Raw genomic sequence first — 14,190 nt, forward strand, 5'->3', positions numbered from 1 at the left:
GTGAGAGGGAGGGGAAGAGTGAGAGGGAGGGGAAAAGAGTGTAAGAGTGAGAGGGGAAGACAGAGAGAGGAAGAGAGAGAGGAAGAGGGAGGGGAAGAGAGAGAGGGAGGGGAAGAGACAGAAAGAGAGGGAGGGTAAAAGAAAGAGGGAGGGAAAGAGAGAGGAAAAGGGAGGGGAAGAGAGAGAGGAAGAGGGAGGGGAAGAGAGAGAGGAAGAGGGAGGGGAAGAGAGAGAGGAAGAGGGAGGGGAAGAGAGAGAGGGAGGGGAAGAGAGAGCGAGATAGGGAGGGGAAGAGAGTGTGAGAGTGAGAGGGGAAGCCAGAGAGCGAGAGAGAGGGGAAGACAGAAAGGGAGAGGGTGGGGAAGAGACAGAAAGAGAGGGAGGGGAAGAGAAAGAGGGAAGGGAAGAGAGAGGAAGAGGGAGGGGAAGAGAGAGAGGGAGGGGAAGAGACAGAAAGAGAGGGAGGGTAAAAGAAAGAGAGAGGAAAAGGGAGGGGAAGAGAGAGAGGAAGAGGGAGGGGAAGAGAGAGAGGGAGGGGAAGAGAGAGCGAGATAGGGAGGGGAAGAGAGTGTGAGAGTGAGAGGGGAAGCCAGAGAGCGAGAGGGAGGGGAAGACAGAGAGCGAGAGAGAGGGGAAGACAGAAAGGGAGAGGGTGGGGAAGAGACAGAAAGAGAGGGAGGGGAAGAGAAAGAGGGAAGGGAAGAGAGAGGAAGAGGGAGGGGAAGAGAGAGAGAGGAAGAAAGAGTGCGAGAGTGAGAGGGGAAGACAGAAAGGGAGAGGGTGGGGAAGAGACAGAAAGAGAGGGAGGGGAAGAGAAAGAGGGAGGGGAAGAGAGAGAGGGAGGGGAAGAGGGAGGGGAAGAAAGACAGCGAGAGGGAGGGGAAGAGAGAGTGTGTGAGAGAGAGAGAGAGGGGAAGACAGACAGCGAGAAGGGGGGGGAAGACAGAAAGGGTGAGGGTGGGGAAAGAGACAGAAAGAGAGGGACGGGAAGAGAGAGTGACCAAAGAGCCCGACTGACTTGACATTGCTGCGGCGGACGCGGTCGATGGGCAGGATGTCGGTGACAGAGCTGTCGTATCCAACGTACTCCACCACGGCAAACTCCCCCTTCAGCATGCGGATCTTGGCCGGCCACCAGCCCAGGGCCTCGTCTTCCTGGGCCTTGGACAGCACCTGTCAGGGTCAACAATGCCCCGTAATACACTGCCCCGTCACACACCAACAGTGCCCCGTAATACACTGCCCCGTCACACACCAACAATGCCCCGTCACACACCAACAATGCTCCGTCACACACCAACAGTGCCCCTTAATACACTGCCCCGTCACACACCAACAATGCACCGTAATACACTGCCCCGTCACACACCCACAATGCCCCGTAATATAATGCCCCGTCACACACAAACAATGCCCCGTCACACACCAACAATGCACAGGGCCTCATCTTCCTGGGCCTTGGACAGCACCTGTCAGGGTCAACAATGCCCCGTAATACACTGCCCCGTTACACACCAACAGTGCCCCGTAATACACTGCCCCCGTCACACACCAACAATGCCCCGTCACACACCAACAATGCTCTGTCACACACCAACAGTGCCCCGTAATACACTGCCCCGTCACACACCAACAATGCACCGTAATACACTGCCCCGTCACACACCCACAATGCCCCGTAATATAATGCCCCGTCACACACAAACAATGCCCCGTCACACACCAACAATGCACCATAATACACTGCCTCGTCACACACCAACATTGCCCCGTAATACAATGCCCCGTCACACACCAACAATGCCCCGTCACACACAAACAATGCCCCGTAATACAATGCCCCGTCACACACCAACAGTGCCCCGTAATACACTGCCCGGTCACACACCAACAATGCCTCGTCACACACCAACATTGCCCCGTAATACAATGCCCCGTCACACACCAACAATGCCCCGTCACACACAAACAATGCCCCGTAATACAATGCCCCGTCACACACCAACAATGCCCCGTCACACACCAACAATGCCCCGTAATACACTGCCCCGTCACACACCAACAATGCCCCGTCACACACCAACAATGCCCCGTCACACACCAACAATGCCCCGTCACACATCAACACACCAACAATGCCCCGTCACACACCAACAATGCGTCGTCACACATCAACAATGCCCCGTCACACATCAACACACCAACAATGCCCCGTCACACACCAACAATGCGTCGTCACACATCAACAATGCCCCGTCACACATCAACATACCAACAATGCCCCGTCACACATCAACAATGCCCCAACACACATCAACACACCAACAATGCCCTGTCACACACCAACTATGCCCAGTAACACATGCCAACAACCCCTCTCAACTTTTGTAGGAACAATTTGCACACTGTTGGGAACATTCTGTAGGTGTCAGGAACACTCAAGATTCTTGGTCACATAAAGATGCACACAATGCTCACTTTCACAGCATGCATAGATTTACCTGCAACAAAGTCAAATTTTGCTTTTTGGAAAATCTCCCTCGATACAGGTGTGCTAATGAATCAGTTAAAGAGCTGTATACTTGTTTAGTGCTTGCATGAAATATGTTGACTGTAAATAAGTTTATATATAGATATATATATATATATATTATATATATATATCAACCATTCTTGTATTCCATTGGTAATCCAAAAGAAACATCAACACCACCCCCTAAACAAACAAACAGGAAACTGCATTAAAAACAATAATATTTCGAGGCCAAAGAAAGAAAGAAAGAAAGAAAGAGAAAGCCACCTCAAAGGAGGCTAAGGATAAAATGAAAACCAGTGTGACCTCCACTTTCTCATGCTCCCTGTAATCGGGTCTGGCAGTGGAATCCTTGGGAGGCAAGCGTACTGTGGCGATCGGAACTCGTCGCTCTGGCTGCCAGCTGAAAAGACAACATGTACCATTATGAAACATTACCATTATAAAACATACTGCGGGGCATCCGTCAGTGTCGGCAGGTTCATGGGGGGGCTGTTGTTTGAGGGACGTGGTGGCGGTCTCCACTCTGGGAGGGACGCTCACTCAGTCTGGCTCCGCGACTAAGCCATTACTGTCGTTAGTAGGGGGCTTAGTAGGTGGTGTCCTAAGTACGTTAAAACAGAACAGGCACCACTGAACACCACCGAAGTGACTCAGCAGCAGTGCAGGGTCTCCTCTGGTGTGTGACCTCCTGGCGACCTAACATCGATGGTTCCCTGTGGACCGCCGACGCTGGAACTGCGACGGACGAACCCGGGTGTGGCCGTGTATGGGGGAATCTAAATGAGCGGCGTGGGAGTAATGCAACTGAAACGGTGCAGATGATGGGGCAGCAAAAAAATAAAAAAAAAAAAAATTAAAAAATACTGCGGGGCATCGGACAAATTAACTGCACTCCTACAATGCTCCTCTTGCAAACCATGGGTCTGGGCAATTCCATTTCTGAACACCCCCCTAACCCCTCCACACACACACATAAACACATATGCAAGCACACATGTACAGATACACACCAGCTATAAATGTGTGCATACTCATTAATCTAGTCTCGCTGCTTGTCGTTACAGCCCAGGCAACCACAAAGAGGCCAAATCAGGACTGAAAACATGTCAGCTCTTATTTCTTCTTCTTCTTCTGCGTTCACTCGTATGCACACGAGTGGGCTTTTACGTGTATGACCGTTTTTACCCCACCATGTAGGCAGCCATACTTTGTTTTCAGGGGTGTGCATGCTGGGTATGTTCTTGTTTCCATAACACACCGAACGCTGACATGGATTACAGGATCTTTAACGTGCGTATTTGATCTTCTGCTTGCATATACACACAAAGGGGGTTCAGGCACTAGCAGGTCTGCACATATGTTGACCTGGGAGATCGGAAAAATCTCCACCCTTTACCCACCAGGCGCCGTCACCGTGATTCGAACCTGGGACCCTCAGATTGACAGTCCAACGCTTTAACCACTTGGCTATTGCACCCGTCGGTCAGCTCTTATAAAACTAGTCCAAAAGAAAAAATGTTAAAATGTGCACACACTGTTACACACAGGAACTTACCCCCCTCCCTAATTTCACCCCCCTATTCTCCTATTTCCACAATCATTTCGTGCTCAAAGCACAAAATACTCTCCCACCTTAGAGCACCAGTGTGCCTTCTTCAACATTATCATCACTTTGAATCAGCTTGTAATTTCCTTCTTTTTATTTCTTTTTATTCTGAGTCTGACACTCACAAGTTTTACATAATCACCATCATATATGTCAAGGATTATAGTCCTTCCTGACAATCCCAGTAAATTAACCCTAATATAGTATAGTATAGTAAGGACAGAAGGCACCTCATTTAATTGTCAAACGTTATACCAATGTACAGAACAAAATGCACAGCTGGAAGTAATACCCAACAGGTTTCTCCTGTATCATTTCAATTTTTCGTTTCTTCATTCAAATCCATCACTTGCAGTCAGCGTCACACATACACAGACACACACACGTCTACACACAATCTCTACATTCCCCAAATTCCTTGTGGATTATTAGATTTGGTTTGCATTTCAGAGACAGAATACTTTACACACAGTCACACACGTACATGTACACACACACACACACACACATTTTGATAAATCAATAACAACACATCTGTTTCACACAGAAACAGAAAGTCAGGACATCCCTTCTAGTCAAACTGCTTACTTACTTGTTTTCAAACTCCACTGTAGCCTCAGTTGCACTTAAGCTCTTTATGAATGCCTGCAAGTAAAAAACAATAATAATAATTAACTAAAATGATAATAATATATTCATTATCTCCCAGTAAAACATGCTGCTAATCATCATCCATAATCAAATTTAATTTAAAAAAAAAATACTTATAATACAGTTACTAGTTAAAACATCAAATCAAAATCCAGTCACCCAGTTTTAACAACAACAAAAAGAAAAAAAAAATGTATATGAATTAATTCATTAAATATACATATTCATTTATTTACTTATTTATTCGTTTATCTATTTTATATAGTATTTATTTACAAACTAAAACTGAAAAAAGGTAAATTCTCACATTCAATAAGAGGATTTTCAGTTTTCTTCACAGACAGGCGTTTTATGAAATCTCAACTACTTTGACCAGTCACTTTGGTACACTGGTCACATCTTGGATTAACAACCAGGTGAGGGTTGAACCCCACCTCAAGATGAAATAGATATATATAAAACTGTGTAAGTGGGGAGAGGGGTTGACTGTTTTTGTTTTTGCTTTTTAGTCTTTTTGTTTCGTTTTTGTTGTTGTGTTTTGTTTAGTTCTTTGTTGTTGTTTTTTGTTTTGTATATTTGTGACTCCCACCCTTCACCTTCAACTTAGTTCAAGCCAAAGTTAACTGAATGCGTTCTTTCTTTTTCTTTTGCATTCGTGGGCTGCAACTCTCACGTTCACTCGTATTATACGTGAGTGGGCTTTAACGTGTATGACCGTTTTTTAACCCGCCATGTAGGCAGCCATACTCCGCTTTCGGGGGGTGTGAATGCTGGGTATGTTCTTGTTTCCATAACCCACCGAATGCTGACATGGATTACAGGATCTTTAACGTGCGTATTTGATCTTCTGCTTGTGTATACACACGAAGGGGGTTCAGGCACTGGCAGGTCTGCACATATGTTGACCTGGGAGATTGTAAAAATCTCCACCCTTTACCCACCAGGCGCCGTCACCCTGATTCGAACCCGGGACCCTCAGATTGAAAGTCCAACGCTTTAACCATTCGGCTATTGCGCCCGTTACTGAATGCGTTCAATCTGGAAGACAAGCCATACACCTCAGTGTTGTCCACCACAGCTCAGTTCCAGTTTTTTGATCAGCACTGTTTACATTTATCAAGGATGATGGATGCCGAGACATTATTCAAAGCAAGCACAGAGCACAGAGATGTCATACAGACAAAAACTGGGTTTCATACTTTCAATAACTTTCATCCATGTAATCAATCAAAAATTATTTGGCTGTATCCACATTTCTTCCCTTCACTCCTCTGTGACTGGCCAAGTGAATGTCCATGCCAAGCTGTGAACACTATTCATTCTATCTTGTGGGAAAAGACTGTGAATATTGCACACACAAAAAAAACCCAAAAAAAAACCACACACACACAAAAAAAACAACAACAAAGAAACAAACAGAACAAAAAAACCAAAAAACTTTGAACACTCCATTCAGTTTGAAAGAAGGCAAAGAACTGAGGAGAAAAAAAAAGCGCCTGGATGATCTTGTTCAAGGACAACAATTATGAAATAATGTAAATACTAACTGTACTCAAATTTGCTGTTGGGACATCAGTAAATTTTAGCCTTTTTTGTCGTTTTGTTTGTTTGTTTGTTCGTTTGTTTCTGAATGCTTAGTACTGAAGTTGCAATTTTCAGTCGAAATCCGATAACGTCTGCCTCGGAATGCATTCAACTCTTTAAACAAATGGAAATTAAAGCAAAGAATAACTTTTTATCCCGTTCGTTTTTATCAGGATTACACGATACACAAGTTCTTATTCCGTCATGCGATGTTAGAATTCTTCGGGCGCTTTCGTTCTAACTCGGATGCGGCACTAGGCCTATCATTCCCGTGTTCAGAAAATACTAGTAATTAAATTACCATAAGCCCGACGCGAACACAAGCCATATTTTCGTGGAAACTGGGAAAACATCGGTTTTCAAGAAACCCCAGTGCTTTGTGCGTCTGGCTGGCGAGACGGTTATCTTGGTGATCCATACTATTCACAAGCCAATCTTTCGATAGCAGCAGTAGCGAATCGCCGTGTCGTCACGACTCACCCCTCTTAAAATCACTATTTTGGTAATATATACCCGTTAAAAACATTCATTTCAACCCAGAAACCACACATAATGCAGCCGTAGGCAGCATAATTAAAATGCAAATGAAGACAAAGAATACTTGCCTTATAATAAGCACCGTTGTTCCCACAGACCTCAACCGAAAGGTCCTCCATTTTGGATGAAGAAGGTCTGCTGGGTAATTCTCGCGGTTGGGCCTTTTTTTGTTTTTTTGCAATAGAGGCACATGAATTAAGTTCTTTTGATATATTATTATAACGAAATGCAGTGCTTGAAATTCAAGAGAGAGAGATGTGGAGGGGGTGTGGAGAGAAGGAGGATGTAAATTATGTGGTGAGAAAAGATCGAGAGTGACAGTATTTCAAGATAAGCTTATGGGAATAAGTACAATTAAATCAAGCAACACAGTTACACGACATATTACCGGTAAGCAAACCCATGCAGAAAAAAAGTCATCAAAAGAGAAAAGTTCAGTTTCGCGATGGGAAATAGTTTCGACTGTGGATTACCAATATCAAATAAATAGACAGAATGAAATGAGGTAATAAATCACAAAAAGGCGAAATGTAAACGCCTCACACGATATGGTGTTTGTTTGCATGCCTGTGCGTGCGAGGATGCGTCATTGATCGACCTGCATTTCTGACATGTTTACATCTCAGTGGAATGCGTGTGCATGTATCATTGTGAGCGTGAGTATTGAAGGCGGTTCCATTCTTATGTTCTTACACAGCCGGAATGATCCCTTCTTCTTCTTCTTCTTTCTGTTACACGACCAACATCGACTTGCCGATGAATCTGTCGTGGTTCATGCATGTATTTTCGTGTCTCCATAACCCACCGAGCACTGACATGGGTTACAGGATCTTTAACGTGCGTATTTGATCTTCTGCGTGCGTATACACACGAAGGGGGATCAGGCACTAGCAGGTCTGCACATATGTTGACCTGAGAGATCGGAAAAATCTCCACCCTTTACCCACCAGGCACCGTTACCGTGATTCGAGCCCGGGACCCTCAGATTGAAAGTCCAACGCTTAAACCACTCGGCTACTGCGCTGTACGGCAGTCGTGGCTGCGGGGATGGGGATGGGGATGGGGTATGAGTACTGTGTGTCCCTGTGGCGGGGCAATGTGGCAGAACTAAGGTTAAGACGCTCATCATGTCTGCTAATGCATGTGAAGAAATTGCTGTGTACGCATGCGAGTAAATGAAACGGTTCGTGTGTGTGTGTGTGTGTGTGTGTGTGTGTGTGTGTGTGTGTGTGTTCTTTAGTTTAGCTTCCGGCATTTCACTATTAGTAATAATATACAATAAAAAATAAATAAATAAAAAATTAATTAAAGGGGGGGGGGGGGGGTGGAAGAGGGGAAGTCAAGCAATCAGACTGAGGCAGAAAACAAAAACAAAAAAAAAGAAGAAGAAAAAAGGAAAAGTAGAGAGAGAGAGAGAGAGAGAGAGAGAGAGAGCATAATTTACATGCAATTAGATTTAACAGTAACAATTCAATAGTGGTCATAATAACTAAAACCATGAACACAATTGTGAAGTTCATTATTAAAAGAAGTAGAAATAGGGCTATGAACTAATGCCTTTGAAACTTCAACCATGGTCCCATCTCCATCAACTCAGTCTACCTACCAACACCATCAGACAGCAGGCTGAGCTCCAGGAAAAACAACACCTGCAACTACGACAAACCTGCCTGCAGGACGCAGTACAGACAGATGTCTTTCTTCCTTCCCCCGTACCATCCCGGAATGGAATACACTGCCCCAGAAGGTTATCACAGCCGAGTCGCTGGACTGATTCAAGTCTAGACTCGTCTCCTGCCTGTGACACAACTGAGTAGACTCCCCTCCCCCTCCCCCCACTACCCTCCAACATCACTGTTTAGCCCCCCCCCACTTCCCCATGCTCCACCAGCCAGCAAGTTCACCCACCCCCACTTTTTTTTCTTCTTTTTTTTCCACTGGTAAGTAGTGTCGTAGAAGGCTAGGGCTGTGCTGGTCGGGTGTATTCCCTGGGACCGCTACGGTAGCCGGATTGGTCTAACCGCTGGAGATTCGAACACACCAGTGGACTGCGCCCCATCTCCCCTATCAGTTAATAGAACATCCCTTGGTAGCCCAGCTAAATTGCGCCCAACAGCAACCTCCCACAACACCACAATTTTCATCAGCATACTGATGTTGGTCATTAAGTGGAAGAAGATAAGAACTTTATTAAAAATAACTTTACAAAAAAGTCTCAAGCTGACGGATTTGTTATCTTTTCTTTGATAATATGCTCGGGGAATGATGTCCCTTTCTGTTTCAAAAACTTTTCCTTCTATCGATTGAGAAATCAACCCCATGCTGAGTTTATGCCTCTTTCACACAATGACGGACATGTATTCTTGTCGAATTTTCTGAGTCTTGTGCTCCTCTTTAAGCTGTTATATCAGCAGTTTCATTGCCATAGATGCCCACTTCAGTTGACAAAGCACCCAACAAAAACTTACATCAGCACCTGTGTGTGTGTGTGTGCCCCCTTACCTATGTGCCCTATAAATCAACAGGTTCCTGTGCCTGTGCCCCTGTACAGGTACACCTAAAAACATTTCCGTTCAGTTTCTACACCAACCTGTCACCAGAAATCAACATGTCATCTGTGCTTATATGTCCTGTATCTATGTATCTCCAAACTTACACCTCCCTGCACTTGTGTGTGCCTGTACCCAAGTACCCCTGTCCCAGTACCTATATGTCCCAGTACCTGTCTGTATCGGCACCTCCACTTTTGTGTCACCCGTACTTTTGCGGCTGTGTATTAGGGGCTTCATCGGAATAAGCGGCAATGAACGGCAAGACAGTCTAAGAGAAACTTCGAGGCAACAGAAAGAACAGAAAAAAAAGAGCAGTAAGAGAGAGAGTGAAAGAAAAAATTCCCACTATAAAATATCTGGTAGGAATACCACTCGCACTGAGACAGACCCCAGAATCCCTGTATGCAGAGGGTGGCGAGTGGGAGGGGGCGGAGGTGGGGTGTGGGGGTGGGGAGTTCGGATGTGTGTGAATGCACACACACATACTCACACATGTGCACACACACACACACACACACACACACACACACACACACACTCACTGCATATGCATGACTCAAACACACACAACACACAAAACGACAAAAAGGAATGTCAGAAAAAGAGTCAGAACTTTAATCAACATTAGTCATGACAATTGAACGGGGACCGACACCAAAGTGTACCACTGCTGAACGGACCAATCACAGTAACCAATCATTTGGTCCGTCAGGAGTCACAATCACAACACAATCATCACAACGTTTCACCTTGAACTTTTTCCACTGGCAGTGCAGTTTGTTTTAAAAAAAAAGAAAAAGAAAAAAAAAAAGGAAATACTGAATGATTACAGTATGTGTGTGTGTGTGTGTGTGTGTGTGTGTGTGTGTGTGTGCATGTGTGTGTGTGTTTGTGTGCATGTGTGTGTGTGTGTTTGTGTGTGTTTGTGTGCATGTGTGTGTGTGTTTGTGTGCATGTGTGTGTGTGTGCATATGACAGGAGTCACAATCACAACACAACCATCACAACATTTCACCTCAAACTTTTTTCCACTGGCAGTGCAGTTTGTTTAAAAAAAAAACAACAACAACAACAACAAAAAAAAACCTGAAAGATTACAGTGTGTTGTGTGTGTGTGTGTGTGTGTGTGTGTGTGCATGTGTGTGTGTGCATGTGTGTGTGTGTGTGTGTATGTGCATGTGTATGCACACATGTGTGAGTGTGTGTGTGCTTGTGCACATGTTGAGTGTGCACACATATATGAGAATGCATGCTTATGTGTGTGTGTGCGCACATGTGTGAGTGAGAGAAAGATACACAACAAGACAGAGAAAGAAACTGTACGCAAGCCCAAACACGTGAATTTGTGTGTTTTAGTTTTGCATGCAAGTTATATTCATCAACCTAGGCTATCACTCTGCATACTCTGCACCTCAAATACTAATTCAGTATGCCGCCATCAAAATCAGTAAAATGCCCCCCAACCCTCTTTCTACCCCCACCACTTCAAAACGAAATGATAAATGCTCATCAAAGCAGAAAAATAAAATCAATCAGTCAATCGACTGAAGACTTTAACAACTGACCAACTGAGCGAAGACTGATCCTTCTATCAGCTGATCTGTCTGGTCATTCATCACCCATCTTTCAGTTCACTAGAACTCTAAGTCAATACATACATACGAGTACAAACCAATAGCGAAAAGTAAACAAACAAATGTTTCAGCATATGGACCGATGCTGCACAAACTGATTCACAAAATGTCTGTCACTGTTCACAGGTGGTGATCAGGTTGAACAACCAAAATGTCAAGGCACACATCGAACCTTCTTCTTCTGCGTTCGTGGGCTGCAACTCCCACGTTCACTTGTACACGTGTGGGATTTTACGTGTATGACCGTTTTTACCCCGCCATGTAGGCAGCCATACTCCGTTTTCGGGGGTGTGCATGCTGGGTATGTTCTTGTTTCCATAACCCACCGAATGCTGACATGGATTACAGGATCTTTAACATGCGTATCTGATCTTCTGCTTGCATATACACACGAAGGGGGTTCAGGCACTAGCAGGTCTGCACATATGTTGACCTGGGAGATCCGAAAAATCTCCACTCTTTACCCTACAGGCGCCGTTACCGAGATTCGAACCCGGGACCCTCAGATTGACAGTCCATCACGCATCGAACCAAACTACCACCTGACTCATCAAATCAATCCACCGGATCATCAATCCCGTGATCAATGACCAGCTGCCATCACACGTTCCATCAACAAATCAGTCATTAACCAATCAACGATCATCACTCATTCAATCAATCAATCAATCAACGATCAGCCATCATCACTCTCTCAGTCATTCACCAACCAACCAACCAATCAGTCATCGAACAATCAATAAAACAGCCAGACAACAGACAAGACCCATGTTCAGATGAATCATCACAATTAAAACAACCGTCTGAAATATGGAATTAAAAATTCATAACATGCTCTTTTGACACACATACCAATTAATATCAAGGCATGAAAGAGGAATTCTGTCAACCGTCCAACCAACCAACCAAACAAGCAAGCGAATAGTCAGCTTCTCACATACATTATCACACTTAAAAGTTGGCCATTATAATTAATGGACCCTTGCTGCATTATGAAATTGGACAATTAATGCCTCCCACTGAAAAATCAGCTAACCAGCTGTTAAAGCCATTCTTCATAATAAACCAACTACATGAAAAAAAAAAAAAAAAAAAAATTCAATGACTTAACATGTTATAAATGTACTAAATTCACTAAACTCAGCATCAATATTACATGAACATTTTCCTTCAACCAGCACATGCTCAACTCAAGCCCTTACAACTCAGTTATTCAAAATATTCAAGTCACTGTCATAAAGCCTTCAAACACACACCAAACACACTCTAACACGGTATGTAACATTTGAAGATAAAAAAACAAAAAAAACAGACGCTATAAAATATGTATCACTGGTAGACAAATAGACACTGTGCCATATTTATCACTGGTAGAAAAATACAATGTGTGTAACATTACACACTGTAGACAGACACTGTGTAACATTGGTAGACAGACACCATGTAATACGTAACACTGGTAAACAGACACCATGTAATACGTAACACTGGTAAACAGACACTATGTAATACGTAACACTGGTGGACAGACAGACACTGTATGCAATATACATCACTGGCGGACAGACACTGTATGCAATATACATCACTGGCGGACAGACACTGTATGCAATATACATCACTGGTGGACAGACAGACACTGTATGCAATATACATCACTGGCGGACAGACACTGTATGCAATATACATCACTGGTGGACAGACAGACATTGTATGCAATATACATCACTGGCGGACAGACACTGTATGCAATATACATCACTGGTGGACAGAGAGACACTGTATGTAATATACATCACTGGCAGACAGACAGACATTGTATGTAATATACATCACTGGCGGACAGACAGACATTGTATGTAATATACATCACTGGCGGACAGACAGACATTGTATGCAATATACATCACTGGCGGACAGACACTGTATGCAATATACATCACTGCCGGACAGACAGACATTGTATGCAATATACATCACTGGCAGACAGACGGACACTGTATGCAATATACATCACTGGTGGACAGACAGACACTGTATGCAATATACATCACTGGTGGACAGAGAGACACTGTATATAATATACATCACTGGCAGACAGACAGACATTGTATGTAATATACATCACTGGCAGACAGACAGACATTGTATGTAATATACATCACTGGCGGACAGACAGACATTGTATGCAATATACATCACTGCCGGACAGACATTGTATGCAATATACATCACTGCCGGACAGACAGACATTGTATGCAATATACATCACTGGCAGACAGACGGACACTGTATGCAATATACATCACTGGCGGACAGACAGACACTGTATGCAATATACATCACTGGCGGACAGACAGACACTGTATGCAATATACATCACTGGCAGACAGACAGACAACTGTATGCAATATACATCACTGGCAGACAGACAGACACTGTATGCAATATACATCACTGGCAGACAGACAGACACTGTATGCAATTTACATCACTGGCGGACAGACAGACACTGTATGCAATATACATCACTGGCGGACAGACAGACACTGTATGCAATATACATCACTGGCGGACAGACAGACACTGTATGCAATATACATCACTGGCGGACAGACAGACACTGTATGCAATATACATCACTGGCAGACAGACAGACACTGTATGCAATATACATCACTGGCAGACAGACAGACACTGTATGCAATATACATCACTGGCAGATAGACAGACACTGTATGCAACATACATCACTGCCGGACAGACAGACACTGTATGCAATATACATCACTGCCGGACAGACAGACACTGTATGCAATATACATCACTGGCAGACAGACAGACACTGTATGCAATATACATCACTGGTGGACAGAGAGACACTGTATGTAATATACATCACTGGCAGACAGACAGACACTGTATGCAATATACATCACTGGTGGACAGAGAGACACTGTATGTAATATACATCACTGGCAGACAGACAGACATTGTATGTAATATACATCACTGGCAGACAGACAGACATTGTATGTAATATACATCACTGGCGGACAGACAGACATTGTATGCAATATACATCACTGC

At 44.1% G+C, this 14,190-nt stretch overlaps 1 protein-coding gene across 3 annotated transcripts in view; it reads right to left on the bottom strand.

The window, feature by feature from the left end:
• Positions 1–7,087, bottom strand: part of LOC143275541 (RNA-binding protein FXR1-like) — a 29,086-nt gene extending 21,999 nt beyond the window's left edge. For 2 of the 3 annotated variants that reach the window (XM_076579730.1, XM_076579727.1), the window contains exons 1-4: positions 6,983–7,086; positions 4,735–4,787; positions 2,840–2,936; positions 1,019–1,173 (exon numbers count right to left, since the gene is read on the bottom strand). In XM_076579730.1, the coding sequence (XP_076435845.1) occupies positions 1,019–1,173; positions 2,840–2,936; positions 4,735–4,787; positions 6,983–7,033 (356 nt within the window). In that variant the 5' untranslated portion in view covers positions 7,034–7,086. Of the gene's footprint in view, positions 1–1,018; positions 1,174–2,839; positions 2,937–4,734; positions 4,788–6,982 lie in introns of all 3 variants that reach the window. The other variant, XM_076579728.1, reaches the window with a different exon arrangement.
• Between the last annotated feature and the right edge of the window lie 7,103 nt (positions 7,088–14,190).

This window comes from Babylonia areolata, chromosome 30 (genome assembly GCF_041734735.1).
Source record: "Babylonia areolata isolate BAREFJ2019XMU chromosome 30, ASM4173473v1, whole genome shotgun sequence".
NCBI classification, from domain to species: Eukaryota; Metazoa; Mollusca; class Gastropoda; order Neogastropoda; family Buccinidae; genus Babylonia; species Babylonia areolata.